Here is a 13,997-nt window from a genome sequence, read left to right as displayed (position 1 = left end):
TGGCCAGTTTTGAGTTCATCCCTTTCTCCCCTCATGGTACTGCATTGAAGAGATATCAAAATTGGTGGGTGAGCAACATGGAAGTTTATTTGGCCATCTCCTCTCAAAACCTATTGGAGGTGCTGGATGTGCCCAAGCCCAAAGAAGCTGAGACTGTCATTTCTTCCACTATTCCAATTACAGTAACTGCTACAACTCAGTTTACTTCTGTTGCTTCAATTCCTCCCAGGGTCACTCGAAGTATGTACCCCTTTCTCCTTTTCTCTAACCTCTTCATATAATGCTTGCTATCTTATCTCTAATCCTTCTTTTATGAAGGTGGTCAACAACAAAAGAAGAAGAGACTCTTTGAGCTAGAAAGGGAAAAAACTGAACTTCCAGAGATGGAGGAAGAAGAAAATGATCAAGAACAGGAGTCTCCCTTGAAAAGAAACAAAAGAGACCCTCAATTGGCTCAAGAGGGGATAGCCGCTAGGGAAGAAGAGGAGAAGCTCACTTTTGAAGAGTCTGGACCCCAACCTAAAAAGGTCGAGAAGACAATGGAGGAGCGAATGATTCCAACTCAAAGGAAAAGGAGAAGAAAAATTACCGTTTCTCCTTCCGATTTTACCGAAGATTCTGATTCCGAGACAATTGCTCAAGTAATAGAAAAGAGGAGGAAGATCACTGTTCTAGCTACCAGCTCGTTTGAAGATCCCATCCATGAGGTTGTAGAACAAGAATATCCCAAAGCCATAGTTGTTCTTGAAAGAGCTGAGGAGAGGCAGCAGCAACAATTCCTTGGGACAAGTAAGTTTCTGCATGCCTTTATTCTTTTCTTGTCGACTTTTCAAGACTAAGACTTGACATTACCTCACATTTTCTTCTTTTTACAGCAACGACCACTGCATTAATCTTCCCAACGGAAACTTCCCCAATTTCAGTCGAAGTTGATCAGATGCAACGCGTGAAAACCATTCAAATCACGCTCCCACTTCCTAAGCCTATATTCGATACGTCTTTACCGAGGCCGAGTATCCCTGCATCTCTTTTCCTTGGCTTAGAGCCATACCTCCCTTTCTTGACTCTTGATCTGCCTCAGTTTGTTTCTTCGATCCTCACTCTTCCTCCTACTGCTACTTCATCTCGCATGGCAGTTGATTCTCCTTCAGGGGATGCCGATAATTTTCCAATTCATGACTCATCACCAATGCCTACTTCCAGCCCTTCCTCACTTGATTTGCTGGTGGCCAAGACCATAGAGGCTGCCAAAGATGCTCCATCTGTTTCTCCCATCCCTATGCAGCCCTTTGTGTCTTCCACCACAACACTCTCTATGCCCTTCATGTCAAGGGATGAGGTAGACATTTTTGAAGAAAGACTAGCTAGTCTTTTTGACATTCCTTCTACCTCTCCTACTTCTACTACTGAAGCTGAGCCATTAGCCTTGGCTAACTCCCTTTTGGAAATCTTCGAGAGTTCTCCTTCCTCCAGCAACAAGCCTTTTGTACCTTTAGTAGATTTGGACACATGCTTGCAACTGTTGACTTCCTTTTCGAGGATCCCCTTCGAGGCTCTACAAAGGCCTATCATCAGGAACGGGTTCCTTCAATGCTGTAACATTGCTGAGCAGTCTGCCATGAGTGTTTCAAGTCATCTATCTCAGGCTGCAGCTACTATTGATTTCTATCTCAACATTTGCCATGCTGCTAAAGCTGCGGATGATAAGCTGGTTAAGGACCAGAGTTTTGTTTCTCAGGTGCATACTGAAGTATCAACTCTGAAAGAACAACACTCTTCTGCCTCCCACTTTCGAGTCCAACTTCTGGAGAAGAAAGCTCAGCTCGAAGAGGAGTTAGCTGCAGTAAACCAAGCCTTGGTTCGAACTGATAAGAAATTGCACATCACCAATCAAGGACTGGCTGATCGAAAAGAAAACATGGCTGCAGCTATTCAATTATTTCCTTCCCTTAGTAATAGGAAAGCTATTGTACAAAAACAATTAAAGCATTGTAATGATTTTTGGGCCAACTTGTGGCATAATGTACTTGATTCTTTATGAAAGCACACTATTTTGAATATAATTTGAACAAGCTTTGTGTTTTTGCATATGGTGTTTACTCTATCCCTTGTGTCTCCCAAACGGTTGGAAAATAAGGTTTTAGATATCTGCCATTAATCTTTTTGGGATGTACATAACCATTCAAATTTCTTAAATGGTATGCTCCGAAAGGCAGAACCCTATGAATTTGATATGGACCTTCCCAATTAGGTGACCATTTGCCAAACTTATGGCTTTTAATCCCAATTGGGAGTATTGTCTTCCATACCAAATCACCTTCATCAAAGCCAATGTGTTTGACTTTCTTATTATAATTCTCGGCTGCTTTCTTCTTTTGGAAAAGAATGCTATTTAATGCCAAAATTCTGGCTTCATCTATGCCTTCTAATTCTAAGCACATACTTTGATGGTATTGTTCAGGATTCAATTGATCTTGACATCTTACTCTCAAAGATTTGACATTAATCTCCACTGGTAAGACTGCGTCATGTCCATACACCAAGGCATAAGGAGTGACCCCTGTGCTTGACCTCGGTGAGGTTCTATATGCCCACAGAACATCCAACAATAGGTTATGCCAATCCCTGGGATTGTCATCCACAACCTTTTGTATTCCTTTTTTCAAGGACTTATTGGATGACTCAGCTTGACCATTAGCTTGTGCATAATAGGGTGTGGAATTAACAAGGCTAATTCCAAATTCTGCCGCAAAAGCCTTCACCATCTTCCCATCAAACACAGTTCCATTATCAACTGTTATGGTTTGCGGGATTCCAAATCTATGGATCAAATCTTTAATAAAACCAATAACCTCTGTTTGGTCTACAGCCTTGTATGGCTTAGCTTCGACCCATTTAGTGAAGTAGTCAGTAGCCACTAGAATGAAACAATGATGTTTCGAAGAAGGTGGGTGTATTTTTCCCATCATATCCATGGCCCACCCTCTGAATGGCCAAGGCTTTACTACTGCATGTAGGTCAGTTATGGGCACGTGCCTTATTGTGCCATGCTTTTGACATGCCTGACACCCCTTTGCATATTCTATGCAGTCTTTAAGAATGGTTGGCCAATAATAGGAATGCCTTCGAAGCAACCATCTCATTTTTACACCAGGTTGATGAGCACCACAGATGCCTTCATGAACCTCAGCCATGGCTGTTAATGCTTCTTTAGGGCCTAGACATTCCAACAATAAGCCATCTCCCCCCCTTTTGTAGAGAGCATTACCATATATCATATATTGCATAGACTGCAATTTAACTTTTCTACTGGCCTTCGAAGATGGACCAGCCAAGTACTGCATTATTGGATGCCTCCAATCTTGTTCTTGTAAGTCATTATGATTGACTTCCAAGATCACATTCCTTTTATTCAAAGGTTGAATTAATCTCTGATATGTTGTTTGGCTTATGTCCCTTTGGGTATTATCCCTTCTCTTGAAGTTCGAAGCCTTTTGAGCCACATCATTGGCTCTATTGTTCAAGAATCTTGGAACATGGGTTACATTTGCTATTTGAAACTGAGAAAGCAAATGTAATGCAACAACATAATATGGCAAGATACTTATGCTTTGACACTTGAAAATTCCTTTCACTTGGTTAATCACCAATTGAGAATCCCCAAATATGTCAACTGCATGTACTTGTAATCCAATAAGAATCTCTAGTCCCACAATTAAGGCTTCATATTCAGCCTGGTTATTGGAACAGGTAGCTTCATCCACTCTAAAACCATGGGTAGTTTCTGTCCCCTGTGGAGACTTGATTACAATACCAATTCCAATTAACCCATTTGCTTTCGACCCATCGAACCACATTTGCCATGGCTCAACACTGGTCATACCAAGTTCCATGATCTCCTGGTTCTCAGTTTGAGATGGATGGTCTGCCAAGAAATTGGCTAAAACCTGCCCTTTTACTGCCCTTTGAGGGACATATTCTAGATGAAATTCTGATAAGGCAAGTATCCATTTGCCAATTCTTCCCCTCAACATTGGTCTAGATAACATATATTTAACCAAATCTGTGGTTGCAATTACCAAGACAGTTGTAGGCAAAAGATAATATCTTAATTTTATTGCAGCAAAATACAAAGCAAGACACAGCTTTTCAACAGCTGAGTATTTACATTCACACGAACTTAAAAACCTACTAAGGTAATAAATAGCTTGCTCCTTGCCTTCTTCATTATCTTGGGCTAAGAAAGCTCCCAATGAATCCTCTGCTGCAGCTATGTATAACTTCAAGGGCTTGTTCCCCTTTGGTGGCATCAGCACTGGAGGTTTAGCCAAATAGGCCTTGATACCTTCGAAAGCAATCTGATGCTCTGCTGTCCACACAAATTCCTCTTCATCTTTCAGCCTTAACAAGGAAGAAAATATTTTAGTTTTCCCTGCAGTGTTAGAAATGAACCTTCGAAGAAAGTTAACCTGCCCAAGGAACCTTTGTAATTCTTTCTTACTTGATGGGGGTTTGGCTTCGATGATTGCTTTGGCTTTATTCTGATCAATCTGTATTCCTTTCTTGTGAACAACATAGCCCAAGAAATTTCCAGATGATACCCCAAAAGCACATTTAAGAGGATTGAGCTTTAACTTGAACTTCCTCATCCTTTCAAAAGCTGCTTCTAAGTGAAACAGGTGCTCTTTCATGGATTGGGATTTAACTACAATATCATCAATATAACATTCCAGATATCCTCCAATAAGATCATGAAAGATAGTGTTCATGGCTCTTTGGTATGTAGCTCCAGCATTCTTTAGACCAAATGGCATTTTAACCCACTCAAAGGTGCCAATATTCCCAGGACATCTGAACGCTGTCTTGTGGATATCTTCCTCTGCAATGCATATTTGGTTGTAGCCGGAATGCCCATCCATCATTGACAAGACTTGGTGACCTGCTGAACTATCTACCAGCAAGTCCACTATAGGCATAGGGTACTCATCTTTGGGAGTTGCTAGATTTAAATTTCTGAAATCGATACATACCCTCATTTTGCCATTCTTCTTGACTACAGGCACAATATTAGATAGCCACTCAACATACCTGGCTGTTCTAATAAAACCTGCCTTGAGGAGTCTAAGGATCTCTTCCTTGACCTTCTGAATTACTTCTGGACTCATCCTTCTTGGTCTCTGCTTATAGGGCCTGAAATTAGGCTTCATAGGGAGCCTATGTTCCACTAATGACCTGTCCAATCCTGGTAGTTCATTATAAGACCATGCAAAGCAATCTTTGTATTTCTTCAGAACAACCAAAAGCTGGTTTCTGTCCAGATCATTCAAACAAGCACTTACATAAGTGGGCTGTTGTACAGAACCTTCCCCTAGATTTACTTCTTCTAAAGGATCTTGTGCATGAGAACTCCCTCTAGTTTCTGCTGCCTTTGAAGTGATCTTCGAGCTTGGTTCTGCCCCTAAGTTCTTCAGTTCAACATCTCTGCCCTCCTCCTCATAGACAAAATCTGTCCACAAGGCTTCCTCTTCCTGTATTTCTTGGACTTTTGTTTCAATGTCCAAGGCACAGTACTTACCAAGAGTCAAGACTCTAGCCTGTTGCTGCTGCTGTTTGCAGCCAATTATCATGGCCTCTCTCTCTTGCTCCTGAACTTTCTGGACTATTGCTTTTATGTCCAATGCTGAAAACTTGATCAAAGCCAAGGACTTGGCTTCTGGTGATTCCTCTCTTTGCCTATAACCAGGCATCATTGTCATCTCTAAGGACAACCTCTTCACCAGCACTTTTTTGGACTAAGTGCTTCAGGTGTGTCACCTCTTCATCAGCCGTCACTTCGGCTGAATTGTCATCTTTCAACAGTATACTGAGAGGTGTCACTCCCTCAATATACAATTTAGCCTCCGCAAAGTCTGCACAGGCTATGAAGGGTTGAGGATCTGCGTCGATCTCCTCTGTCTCTCCATTGCCCAAGGCCATCATGATTTTCTGATGTAAAGAAGAAGGCACACACTTGTTAGTGTGGATCCAGTCCCTTCCAAGCAAAGCATTGTATTTAGCATTACTGTCGATTACGAAAAATGCTGTCATACAATCCCTGGTTCCCACACTTAAATTAATGGGTAGAATCCCCTGAGCCATTTGTTTATCTCCAGCAAATCCAGCAATGGTTGTGCTGGTTGGTATCAACCTGGGATTCTTTTTCCCTAGTTTCTTCAAAGAAGATTTCGGGAGAAGGTTCACTGCTGCCCCATTGTCTACTAGGACTCGGTTCAGCTGTACCCCATCAAAGAAAGCTTTGATGTACAAGGGCCTGACGTGCTGTGTCATCGAATCCGAGGGGTACTCAAATGGATATGATAGATTGATGCTTACCACCTCTTCACCCTCATATCCATCTTCCATCGGGATGACCATTTCGAAGTTATCTTGCACCATACTTGCTTGTGAATCTTCACTGGAGATCTGAACTGGGTCAGCTTCCTGCCCCTCTTGATTCTCATCTCCAGCTTGAAATTCTTGTGGCAATATGTGCACCATGTTTACTGATACTGGGGGAAACGAGCCAAACTGGATGGCTGGCTGTACTTGTTTCCCCTCTTGGTTACTTTGGTTGACTCCCTCAGAAACATCCTGCATGATGCATTCTGGTATTTCATCACTAACTGATCCCTTCGAAGGATTTTTTTCAACTGGCTCTTTAGTCAGAAACGTTTGCTCAGCCATGAAGGCTTCAAACATCTCTTCCTCCACAACTTCTTTCTTCTGACTCACGCTAATCTCTTCTTCAGTCTCACTATCTGTTTCCATCAGAGCTTTCTCCAACCCTACCAAACTGGCCTTTTCTCTGGTTTTCAGTTCAGAATGAACCTTGGCCAACTGTTCTCGGCTGCAAACCACTGTGCTCTGTGGAACTGGCTTTGGAGCATGGTCTGATTTTAGGTTCTTCCTCCCTTCCGTTTTGACTGATGAAGAATTTTCTCCACCTTCCTTCAGATCCTTTTGGTACTGGGTGTACCTGCGCTGAATTTTTCTCCTCTGTGATCTTGAGATGACTGGGATCATGTCGGGTTCCCTCGTCTTTGGGTGTTTAAGCAGTACCCAGTTGTTCGGAGCCACCATAGGAGGCTTGATCATCCTGCCTTGGTTTACAGTATCTCCATAAGCCCGTACCTCCCTAGGTTTGTTTTGCATTACAAACCAATCCGGGACCCCAGGTACCCATGAGCTTACTGATTCAGAAGCTGACCTGCCTTTTTCCACCTTCGAAGCCATCTTCGAAACTGGCCGTGAAGGTAAGTGCTTGGTTTTGTCCTCATGTTTTGAATCTGGTTCAGACCTTCGATAAGGGTGACCATTTTCTGACCTGCGTGAAACTGATCTAGGGAGCCAATCTCTGGCTTTGATTCCATGGACTGAACTCCTCTCCAGCTTTCTTTCAGAATGGCTACTCTGCATTCTATAATAGTTATGTGGTCTGGATTCATGCAAGAGTTCCTTGCCTTTGTCATGCATTCTGTTTACCACAGGCTCAACCACTGGTGGTCTCTGCCTATCACTAGCCGGATACGGCCTTTTGTTGTAAGCATTGGTTGATTTAGGACGTCTCTGAACATCCCTGTAGTATTGCTTCCCATCAGTTGGAAGCCCCTTCAACCACTTGTAACTGAGTCTGCACCTGGGGCACATTCTCTGCATCACTGCTGCTTCTAAAGAATCATCATCCAGTGACTCTTCATCAGAACATTCCATCTGGTGTGAGGAACCTTGTTCAATAACTGGTAGTCTTCTAGTATTCTTCTTGACGTTGGTTTGATTAGCAACATGCATCTGCACATTGACTTCCTCCAATTCTGTCAAGGACAAGTTCTGGAAATCTGATGTAATGACATTGGCTGCTGCCTCTCCAACTTCTGGAAAGGGATCACTGTCAATTCCCATGGCTTTTTCTGTTTTAGCTGAGAACTTCAAACTTCCTTTCCGAATCTGTTCTTGGATCCTGTCTCGAAAAACAATGCAGTTTTTAGTCGAGTGAGACCAAGAATTATGCCATTTACAGTATACTTTTCCTTTCAGTTCATCCGGAGATGGTAGTTTTACTCCTTTAGGCAACTTAAGGAAATTAGCCGCGAGCAAATGATCAAAGATGTCATCTGCTTTTGTTAAATCGAAAGAGTATTTTCTGTGAAAGTCTTTCTTTTTAAACTGCTGGTCTATAGTTGTATCCTTACGAATTAATGCTTCACAGATTACAGGTTCTTTGCCTACAATCTCTGCTGCATCTATTTCATAATTAGGATCTCTATAATATGTCTTATATGATGCATTATTTCGATCTTGTTCCTCTTCTAATAATGTTTCATATCGAGACACCTTATAGGTCAGTTCGACCAAATCTCTGAATTCAGTTGAATCAAACTTCTTTCGAAGCCTGAATTCTAAACCATTTTGAGCCAATCTGACGAATTCTGGCTCTGGCAGGATGACTCTACATTTATTTCGAGCCCTTTTAAATCTGGCAATAAACTGAGTAGCCTTTTCTTCAGGCCTTTGACTCAACCTAGCCAAATCTGCCATAGATACTTCTGGTTCTGATTGGAAGAATTGGGCATGAAATGCCTCTTCCATTTGTTGCCAATTTTGAATGGAGCCAGGTGTAAGGTTGATGTACCATACAAATGCTCCTCCCGTTAGGGAATTTGGAAATAATCTCAATTTCATATAATCATGGTTAGTGAATTCACCGCATTGAGCAGCAAATCTAGCAATATGTTCTATCGTTGATTGATTTCCAGTCCCATAAAAAAGGGTAAAATCTGGTATCCTGAATCCCCTTGGGTATTCATGTACCCTATCTACCCATTCTGGGTATGGTTTTCTGTATATAGGAGTCTGGACCCCCCGAGCCATTGGTCCACATATCTCCCTAACAATATCAACAATCTGGTCTCTAGGGACCATATTTTGTGCCTGCTGAACCACTACTGGAGGAGCAAACACAGGATTTGGTGGATAAACTTGTGCTTGTGGTCCTCTTGGTCCATAAGGTGGTAAATTTGGGGCTGGTTGTCCTTGCGGTGCAGGTTGCTGTTGAGGGTATGGGTAACCTCTTTGAGCATGACCTGCGAAAGGACCTGCAACAGGTGCTGGGACAGGTGTCGTGTCTCTACCATTTGTAGGAAAACCCTCCAACCCCCCGGGTGTAAATTCGAATAAGGGATTGGTGTACCCTCTTGTGCCAGGTATGGCTTCGAACATAGGATTTGTAACCATTCTTACACCAATTTCTTGTACTTGGCCAGATCCACCAACTTGTGTGGCTTCATTATTAAGTGCTGAGGTATTTTGGCCTGCTATAGGCCTTGAAATGGGTTCATACCAAGACTGAGGTGATGGTCTTTCAAAGTTTTGGGTACTAGTTTGACCATTAACTTGCATAGGCTGTTTTTCTCTAGCCAATCTTTGTTGGGGGACATTTACAACTTCCTCCGTTTGTCTTGTGTTTGTTGGTTGGTGGTTATTCATTCGATCCAAAAAGGATGTTGCCCACCTTTCCATTGTGTTCATTAGTTGTTGTCCCATGGCATTCACTAAACCATCCCATGGATTTGTTGGCATAGTGGACGGTCCAATTCCTTGGTTTTGTCCAATAATATGAACATATGGTTCTTGTCCAGAAGTACTGGTCTGCTCGACCATGGGTTCTGACAATATAGGAGTTTCCACAGGATGTGTTACCACATTATCCTCTGGATTTGGTATTTCTACCTCTCCTTCCACGCCTTCTTCGAAGCGTTCATTTTCTCCTTGTCGTCTTCTTCTAGCCATTTTTAATTAAGTCCCACTGGGCGTGCCAAAAATATATGTTGGCTTTTTGGCTTTTCGAAGGGTATTTTTGTGAATGTGAGCGTGCCAGCAAGGATCAATCAGTCCTTACAGAAATTATAATTGCCAACCAATTATCAGACGATTGTGTTTTAGTTCTTTTCAGCCTCAATGAAGAGGACTTTTACTGGTGGCTTGACTTAGGAGAAATTAAGAGAAATAACAGTAATATGAAGAACAATTGAAGTATTTCATAAAAATGAACACTTACAACGGTCCGAACTCAGCCTCGGAGAGGTTTACAACAGCAATCTACTTGAATCTACTTGAAGCTACTCCTATGAATCGAAGTGCAGTGCGAGTATTTAAAGTGCAGGTATTTAAAGAACAGGTATTTAAGGACTGGAAATATAAATGACTGGAAAGAAAATATATGAAGTAAATGACTGGTTTGTATGGTCTGAGTCCGTCCCTCTTTCTGGGGGCTACCCTGCTATTTATCCTCGTCAGTGATGACCTTCGAACTGCACTTCGAACTGTCGAACTGCTCCTCCATGATCGCTGGTCATGCTTCCTTACAAGTAGCTCCATTACGCCATTACTGGCAGTTGAGCTTCCCTCTTGTACTTAGATTTGAATATGAGTAACCGTTTGAAGACACGTCATCTTGCATCCCGTTTATTTGATCTAGTGTTACTCGGATCATGTGAGGACCAATGTTTATTGTCACGTGTACGATCAGGATTAAAGGTTTGAATAACCTTCCTTTATTACCCTTACTATGCCACGTGTCGAACTGTAACTGGCTTTTACAAAATATGTAGCCAACAGTCCCATACCACTCAAACCCCTCCCATTTTGATTTCCAATAGCAGAAATGCATTCCCCAATGACAATCGATGCTCCGACCCGATGGGGACCCACCACGCCCTGCACTTATAGGTGCAGTTTTTCTCCAATTTTTTCCTCTATGGATTGGCTGTAGTATTGGTTTGGTGAATCCCCATTAGTTTCAGGGTGGGGTAGCTGAATATCGAATCGATTTGGTGAAACCTCGTTTACTTTTTCTTCTTTCATTGTAAAATAGAAGAAACAAGCAAAGCTTTTGATATGGGTAAAAGAATATTCCAACTAACCATGCTTTCCCAAATTGCTAATGTTAACTAATGAAATAATAAATATATATACTTCCTCGGTTCCAAAATATTAGTCCCTTATTCCATTTTTCATTGTGCCAAAATATTAGTCATTTTTTCAAAAAGCAATGATTAAAATAATATGCATTTCCTCTTTTGCTCTTCTTTTAAATCCATTAACAATACAAAAAATACAATTATGGCAATTGATATTCTCAAAAAATGTACTATCAAAGCGTAATTTTGAAAAAATAATATTTTTAAAGTATAATAGTTGTACTACCAAAAAAAGTTAAATTTCCCAAAAGAGACTATTATTTTGGAATGGAAGGAGTATTATTTTTCTCTTTATGTTCTTCACATACACACTTTGGAAACTATTTTTGTAAGAGCATCTCCAACAGTGAATCATTTATTTCACCAAATTTGAGTAAAAACTTCATCTGATATCTAGCACTCCAACGAAGCAATTTTGGCTGTCATTAACAAACAGGTCGACCGGGAGGACGACCAACCAGTCGATCGGTAAGGGCAATCCACCAGTTTTGAAAATTATTTTTCCCTCCATTTTTGTTTTCCTCAATTCCTTTGCTATTTGTTTTTTCCCTCTATTAATTATTTTCCATTCCTTTTTGCCTCCATTAATTATTTCCCTAAAATATATATATATATATATATAAACAAATTAAACCAAGTAAATACACCCAGCAAACAATGTTGTATCTAGAACCAACCCATCACTAAAAAACAGAGCATAATGACTTCTTCAACTTCTTATTTGTTCACTGATTTTTCATCCTCCTCTTTTTCCTCATCCTCTGATGATGAAAGTGATGATGCAAAAATTGTTTCACTTGTGGGTCTTTATGAGATAAATAATGCTAGTATGATACAGATGCTAACAGGAAGTGATCAAGCTAAGAAAAAAGGTGGCTTTGTTGTAGGACATAAGTACATACGTTGCGAAAGAAGAAAGGGTCATGATTGATTGGTTGCAGATTATTTTGTTGTAAATCCAGTTTGTTCATCTTCAACATTTCGAAGACGTTTTAGAATGTGTCGTGATCTATATCTGCGAATTTTGCATGCCATTGAAGCATATGACACGTATTTTGTTCCAAAAAAAAAAAAAGATGTAGCTTATATTCTCGGATTGTCTCCACTTCGAAAGATGACTTCAGTAATTAGAATGCTCGCATATGGAGTGGCAGAAAATGCGGTTAATGATAATGTGCGAATTGGGGAAAACACAACAATTGAAAGTTTGAAACACTTTTGCAATTCAATTATTGAAATCTTTGGACCTAATATCTTAGATCTCCATCACCAACTGATATTGCTAGATTACTTGCTATTGGGGAGGTTCATGGATTTCCAAGTATGTTGGGAAATTTAGATTGCATGCATTGGGAGTGGAAAAATTGTCCGACGGCATGGCAAGGTCAATATGTAGGCCATCAGAAAAAGCTGACCATTATTCTTGAAGCAGTAGCTTCTTATGACTTGTGGATTTGGCATGCATTTTTTGGAATGCTTCGATCACACAATGACTTGAATGTCTTGGATCGTTCGCCCTTATTTTCTGATCTTGCCCAAGGGTAAGCTCCGCCTACTAATTTCATAGTTAATGGACACACTTACAATATAGGTTATTACCTTGCTGATGGTATATATCCTTCATGGGCAACACTGGTGCAGACAATCTCTTCTCCCTAAGGAGCAAAGAAGCAACATTTTTCTATGATGCAAGAGTCAGTAAGGAAGGATGTAGAGCGGGCATTTGGAGTGCTTCAATCCTGATTTGCAATTGTAGGTGGTTCAGATGTTTTTGGGATCTCAAAATCCTTGGTAACATAATGAAGACTTGCATTATAGTGCACAATATGATTGTCGAAGATGATAGAGACTCCTATCTTGATTTGGATTATGAAATATTATCAAGCACCTTAGCAGTAGTACTGTCTACAACCAGTAACAATGACTTTATGTCCCGACATTTAGGTATTAGAGATAAGAATACATATCATGCCCTCCATAATGATTTAATTGAACATATGTCGCCACTTCATGGTGAAAAGTAACTTGACCATGTGGACAAGAGGATGAATTATTTGTTGGCTTTTTTGATTGGGGGGTGTTTACGGTGATTGATTTATCAGTGTTTCTTGTTGTTTTGGTAGTAAAGATGGTTTTACACCTGTACACATATATCAGTTTTGCAACTAAATGCATGAAATGAATATATAGTGTTTTTGGATATGGTCTTATCTTATTCCAGATGATTGTTGGATTTCATTATTTTACTATGATAATGTTGTTTTGTCGGATGAGGAATGGGTCAGACAGGGTCCGGATGCTCCACAGGATGATTGAACTTCGTCTTCCCAGTTGTACCTGCACCAAGTCCGTCCAGAAGGACCCCGGAGGTGGGGTTCCTTCTTGAGGACCCTCCGATGTTTAAGTTAGATGAGTTTCTCGTAGAAAAATGGAAGCTTTTTGCTTAGAGAGGAAGTAAAAGATAATTAGAGAGAGAGTGATTACTTGTATATATTGATTTCTTCCATACCTTTATGGCCTCTTCGCTTACTGTGCCCTGTCAGTCGACCTGTCCTATCAGCCGTAAGTCTATGGTAGTGTTGTCATGCCGTGGACCTCACAGAAGTAGGTTGCTTGTCACTTCTCCTTGTCTGGCCCCTGGGCCTAAGTTGGGTTAGGAATTGTTTGGACAGCCCATTGGGCCACTTATTTGGGCTATGCCCATCAGTAGTCCCCTATTCCCGAGTGCATCTTTAGTCCAACGAAGGGAATAAGAAAGAGTAAAGTAGTCCCCCAAGTCACGGAAGGAAGCAGGAGGACGGTGGCCAAATTTATTGAGCAAATGAGTGGGTGTTGCGATAAAGGTAGGACCGCTCAAAAACCAACTGGGCAAGGTGCAGTGAGAGTTAAAGGGAGTAAAGTTAGAGATTTTGGGCCGGCGCAAAGCGGCGCAGACTGCGTGCGTCGAGAGGAGTCGGCATGTGCGAAATTGTGAGGAATGTA

General features: G+C 41.1%; 1 protein-coding gene across 1 annotated transcript; it reads left to right on the top strand.

Annotated features, from left to right (window-relative positions):
• Positions 1-239: 239 nt before the first annotated feature.
• On the top strand, positions 240-5,468 carry LOC145824619 (uncharacterized). The gene is made up of 2 exons (XM_082924834.1): positions 240-789; positions 876-5,468. The coding sequence occupies exons 1-2, from the start codon at positions 384-386 to the stop codon at positions 2,039-2,041; spliced, it is 1,572 nt and encodes a 523-aa protein (XP_082780960.1). The 5' UTR covers positions 240-383; the 3' UTR covers positions 2,042-5,468.
• Positions 5,469-13,997: the final 8,529 nt, after the last annotated feature.

This window comes from Camellia sinensis, chromosome 4 (genome assembly GCF_055761805.1).
Source record: "Camellia sinensis isolate YWXY chromosome 4, ASM5576180v1, whole genome shotgun sequence".
In the NCBI taxonomy this organism is placed as follows: domain Eukaryota; kingdom Viridiplantae; phylum Streptophyta; class Magnoliopsida; order Ericales; family Theaceae; genus Camellia; species Camellia sinensis.
Note: the sequence above shows the minus strand (reverse complement) of the source record. Positions and strands in the feature narration are given on the sequence as shown.